Raw genomic sequence first — 11,697 nt, 5'->3', positions numbered from 1 at the left:
AAATGTTAAAATCAAAGAAAAAATAATAAAAAAAAAAAAAAAAAAAAAAAAAATGTGCTATGAAGCAATTTTTTGAAGTTAGTTTTAAATCATAAAAATTTTATCAGATGATTGAGTACACACATTTCTGACAAAAATGCCTACAGTAGTCCTCAACACCTCAAAAGACATGTTCCAATGACTGTCAACATGAATTTAAAGCACTAAAAAAATCCACAACTGATTCATCCACTCCCAGAAGTAATTTATAAGAAGTAATGACAAAAATTTTATAATTGAGAAATGGAACTAGTAAATGTATTTACTGAGAAATACAAATACCCTTCTAAAATCCCTGTTTTCTCTAACTAGTAACACTTCATATTTCTAGAATTTTGAAACATAAATGAAAACTTGAAAGACAGAGACTTTGAAAAGCTTAAAATTAAAGAAAATGCCAGTAAAGACTCTCTATTCCCTTAAAGACTGAATAACTATAACACTTGAAAATCAACTTTTATATTTCCTAGTCTTAAAAGAGATACAGGCTAGGTATATAATAATTACAAATGAAAATGAGGCCCAGAAATGTAAATGAATTCAATCACTTAAGTCATTCTTTGCAAAAGACAGAGGTTGAAATTTAGAACAGCCACTGACTTAATACTATTTTAATTAAACCTCCCTAGCCCAGGTTGGTTATGAGAGTCACTTAGGCAGTATAGTAGCTAAGACCACATCCAGAGCCAGGACAGCCTGCATTCTCAAGGAGCTGTGTAACTCTGGGCAAGTTATAATGCCAGTGCTTTCTCGCCTCATTAGCGGTTTGTGAGGATGCAGTGAACTGAACTTCATAAAATCCTTTCAATAAGCTCAAGAGTCTCAGTTTTGTAAGCTAAGTCGACAATCACAGTTTTCTCCTAAAATAATATATACATTTATTTTTTGTTGTTGTTGGGAAACAAAATATGGGAAGTCTACTTTCTAAATAATTCAAAAATCAAAAAATAAATAACTCAAAACTCATAGTTTTTCTCAAATACTGTTTCTACATATGCTGTTAAAAAGAATTGGGAGAAAGGATGCCTGGTGCCTCAGTAAGAAGCACATGCGACTCAATCTCGGAGTCATGAGTTCAAGCCCCACACTGGGTTTAGAGATCACTTAAATTAAAAAAATAAATAAAAAGATCTGGGGGAAGACATAAGGCACACAACAGTTCTCCTTATCTCTTGCAATCATGATAGTGAGAAAAAAGAAATGTGTATCAAGTACATCCACATTCAGTTAAATTCAACCAATCATTGAGTTCTGAATATAGGCAGTGCAATAGGTGAATGAGTGCAGCTGGTAAGCAAAGAAGTATTAAAATAAATAGAACCAGATTTTAATTCTTAAAAAATGTTACAGCCTAGGCAAGACAAACACAAATGGGTATTTCAATACAACACCATAAATTACGGTGATTTTTGAACTCAGAAGAACCTATTTAAAGTATCTTTGAGATCCTGGATAAAGCAAAGCCATGCTTGCAATATTTTGGGTTTGTCTAAAGGATAAAATAAGAGTATTGTGCCAAGTCTACATCTGAATCATCACATTTGAGCTCCAAATTATTTTATGTTGTTTAAACCCTCACTTTTAAGAAAAAGAATCAATCTGAAGTTCAAAGAAATGAAATAATTACAAGCAGTCTCTAGTGAAGCCAGTACTATAATTTCAATTACTTATGTTCACCAGAGTTTTCTTTCCACATCTGTATGCATGAGAAAGGGAAGGATAAACGATTCTCTGAATTAATAGAGCCCTAGGCCCTTTACATATTCCATCTCATTTAATCACAACACTAACATACTCTATTTTACAGGCAAGGAAACAACTTCTAAGACGTTAAATCATAATTCCTTCTAACTTAAGGTTCATGCTCTTTCACTACCCAATCATTCCTTTAGTTATTTTTAGTGCTGGGTATGTCTGGAAAAATAAGCAAGCTATTGTTCCAATAAAATCCTCAAGAAAAAAGCTTTTTACTCAGAAATAGTAACAATATTTTTCTTACAGGCCACTCAGGAAATTAGTTTTTCTTTCCTTTGATTTAGTTTCCCAAGCATGAGTTTTCCAACTTCTACTCCAGCTCAAACCTCTTTAGTTCACACCTGTACTATTCCTACTACTTCCTAATTGGTCTCCCAGCTCCCAAAATTTCCTACCTTTGCCACATTTTCCTGTAACACAGGAGGTTTCATCATTCATCCAAAATCCATTTAAGAATACTTAAGCGGTACCTGGCTGCCTCAGTCAGTAGAGCATGTGACTCCTGATCTCAGGGTTATATACATTTGATCCAAGCTAGGTATAGAGATTACTTAAAAATAAAATCTTGGGGCACCTGGGTGACTCAATCAGTTGGGCATCTAACTCTTGATTTTGGCTCAGGTCATGATCCCAGGGTCAGGGGAACTGTTCAGGGTACAGCCTACTTGGGATTCTCTCTCTCCCCCTCTGCTCCTTCCCCTACTCCGACCTCCCTCACACTCTCTCTCTAAAATAAAGTAAAATAGAAATATTTTTAATAAATAAAATCTTTTTAAAAATACCTAAAATAAACATCAGGCACTGTGCCAGGTGCTGTGAATAGAACTGATCAAGAGACACGATTCCTATTTTCTCAGGGAGCACACACTCTAGCAGGAGAGAGAAGTGGTAAATAATACCCAAATTGTTAACAAGGTCAATGAAGAACTTGGGAATGCTAGCAGTGTGTCTAACATAGAATCAGGAATAGTTTGCCTGAGAAAATGTTTGAGATAAGATCTGAATGCGACTAGGACAAAGAATTTGGGGAGAGGAAAAAGAATCTGACTGACAAACCTATACTGACAAAATGCCCACATCTGCGTTTGGCATGCAAAATCCCACTTTAGCCATTCTTATTTCTCAGCTCCAGTGTGAATCCTCTGATCTAGGCAGAAAGCCTCCTGAACATGGTGGGCTCTTTCCTTTCTATGTTTCATTTAGGCTTCCTAAAAATTTCTCATCACTCACCTAAAACTCAGCTCCCTCCCCACCAAAACTTTAATCACTGACTACAATACTCTCCAAATTTTATTTTAATGTACTGTGTCACAAACAATTTGCAGAAAAACTAGAAAACAATGGAATCATCTTTTTAGTCTTCTCATTAAAAACTAAATTTCTGGGGGCAACTGGCTGGCTCAGTCTCTAGAGCATGGGACTCTTAATCTCAAGGTAATGAGTTCAAGCCCCACATTGGGCGCCGAAGGAAAGGAAGGGGAAGGGGAAGGGAAGAAAAAGAAAAAGAAAAAGAGGAGGGAAAAGAAAAAGAAAAAGAAAAAGAAACAGAAACAGAAAAAGGAGATATCTGGGGAAGCACCATCACATTTCTTTCTTATCACTAAACAGAGCACCATGCTAACTACCAGAGTAAAGGCTCAAAGTGCGATTTTGTTTAAAACACCCATCCATCCCTGTGATCCAGTCCCAAAATTGTCCATTTAGTTCTAAGGCAAAAATAACCACTATTTTCACAAATGCAAACTATTAGTCATAAAAATGAACTCAACCTGTGGTTAGATCACTGCAAATCCATTACCATTACTAGAAAGACTTTTACTAATAGGTCAGTAGCTTGGCTTACATATAAAAACCCATTAAAAAGTATTGAGGCCTTTTAGGTCAACCACTGAAAATATACATGTTAAAGAAAGCTGATTAAAATGCAGATTTTGTAATGAAATATTTGACCTGGCATATCCTTTTGCAAGTTTCTGCAGCACTCATTTACAGATACTTGCCACACATTTAACAGCTGGTCTAGCACTTTTTGGCATTCAGATCTTATACTGCTTCATAACAACAGATCATTACTAGCTATTTCCAGTTCATTTGTGCAGTCTGTCTCCCCCCCTCATGAGGTCAGGAGCTTTGTTTTACTCAGTGCTATGCACCCTGCAACAAAATTACTGTCTGGCACATAATGGGGGGGTTCTATGTACACCTGTGGAATAAATGCCTATCATGCAATAAACAGTAAATTGTGTGCCAAATACTCTACATGTAATCCCCATAGCAATCTTACAGAAGAGTTAACCATCATTGTCCCCCTTTTGCAGATGAGAAACCTGGAGTAATAGTTAACTGTTAAATAACTTAAATAACTATCTCACAGTCACCAGTTTACGTGAGAGCCAGAATTCAAACTGGCTCATTCTGACTCAAATCATAGACTTAAACCACTACTCCTCTTATACCTTCTCCCTCCTTAACTTTCAAAATTTCCGTTTAACTTTAATAAAATGTTAAGCATTTTTATACAATAAATGCTTCTTAACAATGATTTGGAAAAAACCGTCTGGTGACTATCCATTTCAGGTTTTCCATCCTCATATTCATTTATTTATAAAGTGCTTTTTATAAAATTCACAGTTTCCGAATTGTTCAATCACTCAATAAACCTTTATCATGAACCTCTGGACCTCCTCTAAACTGGCAGGGATTTTTTGTTTCTTTCTTTCTTTTTTTTTTTTTTTTAAAGTAAACCCTACTCCCAACATGGGCCTTGAATTCACAACCCTGAGATCGAGTCATGTGTTCTACCAACTGAGTCAGCCAGGTGCCCCAAAATTCGTAGTTCTTAACTTAGACCAAACTATTTTTGAAAAGCTGATAGAAGTTGTTGACATTTTCTCAGAGACACGTAAAATTTTGCATATGACCTCAACAGCCTTACTGGAGTATTCTGACCCAAGAGCCTTAAATTTATCAATACCAAAATGCAATGATCCAACCAAAGGCACTAATTCCTAGTCCTCGGTTTATAGTCTTCTTTATTTATATAAATTCTATTGTTGCCATTTCAATTTAATTCTAATAACTGAATACTCACCACATCCAAGATACTGTGTTTAAACACCATAAAGATCTAAATGAGCTAAACCGTCCCAGCTCTCAAAAAATACCACTGTACAACAAAAAGGATGAAGCAAGTATTCAAACAGCATGGGTTCTTCAGAAAAGTTCACAAGACTCTACTATCTTCATGGTAAAACCTAAACTTTTTTCAGTTAAGAAACTAAGACTCAAGGATATTACTTTAAAAATCATAATATAGGTACTAATACAAAGATCTGAATTGTGTCGTTTAACTCAGATTACATGATCTTTATACTGAAGTATTCTACATCTCTCCACCTACAGAAGAGAACCATAAGCTGGGAGAGAAAAAAGAGACAAAAAAATACATTATGTGGGAACTAAAAGGAAAAAGAAATGAAAACCAGGAAAGGATTCATTGTGGCATTTTGATGGGTTTTAAAAAGTGGCCTTAGTGAAAAAATCTGAAAGAATTATTGTATAACAGGGTGTGAATGAAAAGAAAAATATGAAAAACTTATCTGCTAAATAAAAACACAGGAAGAATAAAACATAAGCAGGTATATTTAGGTCATAAAAAGACTTTGTGGTTTCTTCCTGCTCTCTCAGATCACCTACTCTGAGAGAAAATAGCTGCTGTCAGGAGGACACACTAACAGATACGGGCTTGGTGAGTAACTGAAGCATCCTGCCTAGTGCTTCAATAAGTAAGCCATCTTGGAAACACATTTCTAGCCCCAGTCAAGCCTTCAGATGACCACAGTGCTGGCCAACATTTTCACTGCAACCTCATGAAACCTTGAGCCAGAAGCACCCAGTTAAGCCTATCCACTCTTGACTCCCAGAAACTACATGTGATAAGAAATTCTGTTCCTTCAAATACCATATGTTTGCACGTATAGGAGGATTAGGAGGAACTTAACTGAGGAACAAGGGGGAGAAGAAGGGCGGAAATGGTGGGGGAAAGGGAGAGAGGCAAACCATGAGAGACTCTTGAATGCTGACAAAAACTGAGGACTGATGGATGTGGGGGGGAGGGGGGGATGGGCATGGAGGAGGACACTTGTGGGGATGAGCACTGAGTGTTATGTGGAAACTAATTTGACAATAAACTATTTGTAAAAAAAAAAAAAAAAGAAATTCTGTTCCTTGAAGTTGCTAAATTTGAGACAAATTTATTATACAGCAAGCAATGAACAGCTAATACAATTGGCAAGGTGTGAAATTTGACTTTGTTTACATTAGAGTCAATGAAATTTTGAGTTAGGAACTAGAGCAAAACCTACAACCTGGAATTAAAAGTCTCACAGCAATATGCAAGATGGATAAAGTGAGAAGCATTTTTTCTTCCCATCTTCCACAATACTCAGTAAAGAGTCCTGCACATAGTAAATGCCTGTTTCAGGTCAGTAAGTCAACTTACACACAGGATTCTCTAAATGACTCAACAGAATAGTCTTTATGTTTCTTAAAAGTAAAATGACCCCTTAGAATCTCTCCATAAATTCAATCCTGAAGTCTGTAGTTTTTTCACCGTTTGTTTTTGGCACAGAGCTACACCTTACCTTAACAGAGAGTTACAGGTTATCGATGAAAACTGAGAGCTACTAAAAGCTCCTTTCCCTAAATTTAATCAAAATAAAAAGTAGCTTAAAGAATGACTGTAGAGCCTATAGACAGCTACCTCAGAGTTGAAGAGGTAAATACTGAAAGGAGTTCACCATGGGGGCACCTGGGTAGCTCAGCTGGTTGAGCATCTGACTCTTGATTTTGGCTCAGGTCACAATCTCATGGTTCTTAAGATCAAGACCTTTGTGGGCCTCTGCACTGGCAGCATGGAGCCTACTTGAGATTCTCCTCTGCCCCTCCCCCCCTCACATGCAACAAGCCCTCTCTCAAAACAAACATTTTTTTTTAAAAAGAGTCCATCATGAAGTATGAGTAAAAATTACATAAAAGTACTGTATTGCCTCAACCATACCGATTCTTAATAAATCTTGGTAATTTGGGGCACCTGGATAGCCCAGTCGGTTAAGCGTCCAACTTTGGCTCAGGTCATGATCTCACCATTGGTGGGTTCGAGCCCCGCTTCGGGCTCTGTGCTGACAGCTCTGAGCCTGGAGCCTGCTTTGGATTCTGTCTCCTTCTCTCTCTCTCCCTCTCTGCCCCTCCCCCACTGGGTGCGCTCACTCTCACTCTCTCTCTTTCACAAATAAACACTAGGGGCACCTCGGTGGCTCAGTCGGCTGAGCGTCTGACTTTGGCTCACATCATAATCTCACAGTTTGTGGGTTTGAGCCCCACGTCAGGCTCTGTGCTGACAGCTCAGGGCCTGGACCCTGCTTCAGATTCTGTGTCTCCCTCTCTCTCTGCCCCTCCCCTGTTGCACTCTGTCTCTCTCTCTCTCTCTCCAAAATAAACATTAAAAAATTTTTTAAATAAATACTTGAAAATAAAAAAAATAAATAAATCTTGGTAACTTTAGCAAGCAGTTTTCTGGCATAAATATGATTTGAAAGTTTAGCCTCGGGGCGCCTGGGTGGCTTAGTCGGTTAAGCGTCTGACTTTCGCTCAGGTCATGATCTCGCCGTTCGTGGGTTCGAGCCCCGCATCAGGCTCTGTGCTGACTGCCAGCTCGGAGCCTGGAGCCTGTTTCGGTCTGTGACTCCCTCTCTCTCTGACCCTCCCCTGCTCACGCTGTCTCTCTCTCCTAGAAATAAATAAAACATTAAAAAAAAATTATTAAAAAAAAAGAAAGTTTAGCCTCTAGGGGTGCCTGGGTGGCTCAGTCAGTTAAGTGTCCAACTCTTAATTTCCGCTCAAGTCATGATATCATGGTTGGTCATGAGAGAGAGACAGAGAGAGCCACATCGGGCTCGGAGCTGACATTATGGAGCCTGCTTGGGATTCTCTCTTCCTCTCTTTTTGCCCCTCCCCACCGCATGCTCGGGCTATCTATTCAAAATAAATAAATGAATAAATGAATGACTGTTTAGCCTCTTAAATTATAAGAGCTTCCAAATCATACTACTGAGAAACTGGGCAATATAAGCCTATTTTGCCAGCATCGGAGCAATGTTAGTTAAACCTCAAAGTCTGCAACCCACAAGGTTGGGATTCCAAATTTTGACCTACAAAATGGTAAGGGCCTGGGACCTTTCCTGATCACTAAGTTTCAAACTATATGCCCCTCCCTATCATCCCATCCTTACACATGCCCTTTCACTTGACATCTGGACTTACCCAGAAAGACTGATAAAAGTGGCCTAAAGTAGTCTTGGCTTTTTCAAAATAAGTCACGGCTTCTATTCTAGTTGAAAAATTCATATATAGACATAAATACAAAAAGACAACCACAAAAAGTTATTATCAATTCACTTATACAGATAAGAAGGTAAGAATACTTTCAATGTATAATCTGATTCAATAGCTAGAACTTGTCAAATAAAAAACGTCAGAGACATTTTAAATTCTAAAATTCTATTTAATTAAACATTAATTAGCCTCTAAATTAACTTAAAAGGTGGTCATTTTTTTAAGTGATAATTTTTTTAAAAGTACTTAAGCTTAGGTTCAAAGTAAAACTAGTTTTTAGTGGTCTTGCACAGTTCAATATTCCCCCTAAGAAAATAAATTACATTTCTTTTTCTAACTTTATCAAAATAAACACACTAATAATACACTTACTCTGGTTTTGAATAACTTTCTCTCAGGGAAAATAACCAGTTTTTGTACCAAGTGTCATTTATTCATTTTATAAATTAGTCACTTTTCACCACAACACTTACAGTACGTGTTTGTAGACTTACACCTTGAATCATAAGCTTTCATATCCAACTCTTTATACCTAAATGTTTCTTAAAAGAAGCACTTACAATTAAAAATATTTAAGATATTTCAACAAATTTTTAAGTATGCTAAACTCAAAAGTATGACCTAATTTCAAAGTGAGAAAAAAAATGAATGGCATTCTAAAATAAACAGTAAATTCTAATGATAATAAAAGCATTTTGATAGGAATGCCTCAAGCTTTTTACAAGCACTCTAAACCACAATATCTTTCCATCAGTTACAAAAATATACACCTCCCACCATAAAATCAATTTATAAAATCCACAGATTAGTGTAATCTGCAGGAGAGTTCATAAGAGCTATGATTCCTTCCCAAATTTAAAAGGACTCATAAAAAAAAAAATTAAAGGCAACAAGGGGGCATTTCAGAATTAAGATTATCAAGACCACCATAACCAGCTTCACTAGTAAAGCTTTTTCATACAAGTGATAAATCTATTACCCTGAAACCGTAAAATGACTACGGAATTTTGTAGTCTCTTATGTTCAAGCATTAAGAAAAGCACGTATGTCTGATTATCAGGTGTGAACCTTATTTGGACTTGTGGCACTAGTATCTTACTCCTTACTCTGAAATATGATGTAAAAATCAGATATTCCAGTGAGTATCTTATAAATATGAAGTCAAAACTCCAATTCCTGAAATACTACTTGCCCAACCATCCAACCATCATCTCCTAAAGGAATGCAGTAGACAGATATTAAAATTTTTAAAAACTCCTGACACATTCACCTTGTTATTTAAGGTGAAGTATTTTAACTCTTGTGAAGTGGGAATAGCAGGGGACTTGAGAACCTTTATTCAGCTCCAGCTCTACCACTTCCATTCTATACTTACTGTTTTGAGTAAGACACTCAACTTGCTTCATCATCTGTTAAATGGAAGTCAAAATAATACCTATCTTGCACCAGAGTTGTGTGAATGAGACGAATATTTAAACTGTGCAGTACTAAGCATGTGTGCGCGCCCGCACGCTACCTAAACGGAAGAACTACGGTAGATGCTAACTGTATAAACTGAGGTCAGTTTTCAAATGTGTACTGGTACCAACGAAGGAGGATACAATAAAATGATAAATAACAGATACTTCATTGTGTGGTTCACATCAATTTTTAGTAGTCTTGAAGACATTCTCTCTCCTTCCTGCCATGCCTAGGTAGTTCGGTACAATTTCTGTAGTCTCTTTTAGCCCATCCAAGATGTTTTCTTCACTATATATGAAAGTAAATGTCAAACAGAGTCTAAAGCTGTATTTTCGTAATATTTAGAGCTTGGTATTCCTTATAACATTAAACATAAATCAAAACGGTCTTTTTATCAGTTACCACTCAGAATTCCTAGAACTTTAGAATACCTATAACTTTTCAAGCCAAGTCAATATGGATTGTTAAAAATTCTGTTCATCAAAACATTAGTAGATGGTCAAATACATGCTAATATACTTTAGAAGCAGAGCATACATGACATGGTTCTCTGTCTTTTAAAAAGTACATTAAAACCCAATTCGTTTCCAAGTGATCAAGAGAAATAACATTTCAAAGATACTAATACAATAAATTTTAATGTCTTCAAAAAGTGAAGCTTATTTTTGTTGGTATCTACGTTATTTCCAACAAGCTTTAAGAAAAGTTAACTTCTTCAGCGAACTCTCCAATACATGACTTTAAAAATTATCCTCTAAAATCATGGCATTCATGTTAAAGCATTACTATATAAAGATTATAAACCACACACTTAATATTGTTACCTCCCAGACTGTATTTTATTACGATTCCAATAAATTTGATTCTGTAAAATTACTTGAAAGGACATCAATTCATTATTCCTTTTTACAGTAACGTATACTTGTTTTAAACTTCTCCCAGATTTGCTCACAAGTAGAAGTTACTAAAATCAGTTAGATCGTATTAAGGACTACACACGACGAACTTTAGAAGCACTGACTTAATATTTAAAAATGACTAGCCTTTTCTCTATTAAGTAGCGAAAAGTGATAGTCGGGGTCTCCTGCCTGAACAAGGAAGTTCTGTTACATCCAGACGAGACCAGCCATGTTGGAAAACACTTGTCAATTATAGTTCTGACAAGTGTTCGCGAACACGGCTGGATGCAGCTAACCCTGTGCACGGAGGTGTGTACACCACGGCCCTCTGACGCCCTGCCAGCGGATCCGGGCCTGCTTTGAGGATTGTTTCCGAGTTAGAGCTGTCCTTAGGTTCGTCAAGAGTGCAGAGCCGAGGGGAAAGAGGGCGGGGCAAGGAGAGTTGGGGGGGAAACGGTTCGGGAGTTGGAAGCGGCTCTCCGCAGTGAGAGGGGCGCGGCGACCCGGACAGATTTCCGAGTTGAGAACCTGGGGGAGGGGCCGAAGATTTGGGGAACGGGGGGGGAATCTCAGCAGAAAGTCCCCTCGGCCCCCTCTGAGGGGCCCAGGAGGGCACAAGGAGGAAGGGAAGGGGAAACGGTGTGGCGCACTGACCTGTCCTCCGAGTCCATGCGGCTCAGGGGCTCCCCGTCCGACGACATCTCCAGGCTGCCTCGCCGGCCCCCGGAGGTCGCGCTGCTTCCGCCGCCCCCGGTCCCGTAACCCTCGTCGCCGCCGCTAGAGACGACGCTGCTGCTGCTGCTGCCGCCCCCGCCGCCGCCCTGGCTGCCCCGCGGTCCCTTGGGCTCCTCCAGGCCCTCCTTGCCGTCCCCATCCCCGCTGCTGCTGCTGGNTGCTGCCCACCAGGCTCTGGGCGCTGCCCTCCTCCTCGGCCCCGCCGCTGCTGCTGCTCCCGTCCTCCTCCTCGTCGTCGTCTTCGTCCTCGTCCTCCCCGGCCTGGNCGCCACGGCCACCGCCTCGGCCTCGGCCTCCTCCTCCTCCTCCTCTTCCTCCTCCTCCTCGGGGGGCTCAGCCCGGCCCCGCGCCGCCGGGCNCGCGCCCGCGCCCGCGCCCCGCCCCGCCGAGTCCTCAAAGTTTCCTCGGGGCCTTC

The 11,697-nt window shown here is 39.0% G+C and overlaps 1 protein-coding gene across 1 annotated transcript in view; it reads right to left on the bottom strand.

Annotated features, from left to right (window-relative positions):
* Positions 1-11,346, bottom strand: part of AEBP2 (AE binding protein 2) — a 74,185-nt gene extending 62,839 nt beyond the window's left edge. Inside the window, exon 1 of the mRNA XM_077778402.1 lies at positions 11,202-11,346. Coding sequence (XP_077634528.1) covers positions 11,202-11,248 — 47 coding nt within the window. The 5' untranslated portion in view covers positions 11,249-11,346. The remainder of the gene's footprint in view (positions 1-11,201) is intronic.
* Positions 11,347-11,697: the final 351 nt, after the last annotated feature.

The sequence above is a fragment of the Crocuta crocuta genome, unplaced genomic scaffold (assembly GCF_008692635.1).
Source record: "Crocuta crocuta isolate KB4526 unplaced genomic scaffold, BGI_CrCroc_1.0 scaffold1173, whole genome shotgun sequence".
NCBI lineage: Eukaryota > Metazoa > Chordata > Mammalia > Carnivora > Hyaenidae > Crocuta > Crocuta crocuta.
The sequence above is the reverse complement of the archived record's forward strand: the minus strand, read 5'-3'. Positions and strand labels throughout refer to the sequence as shown.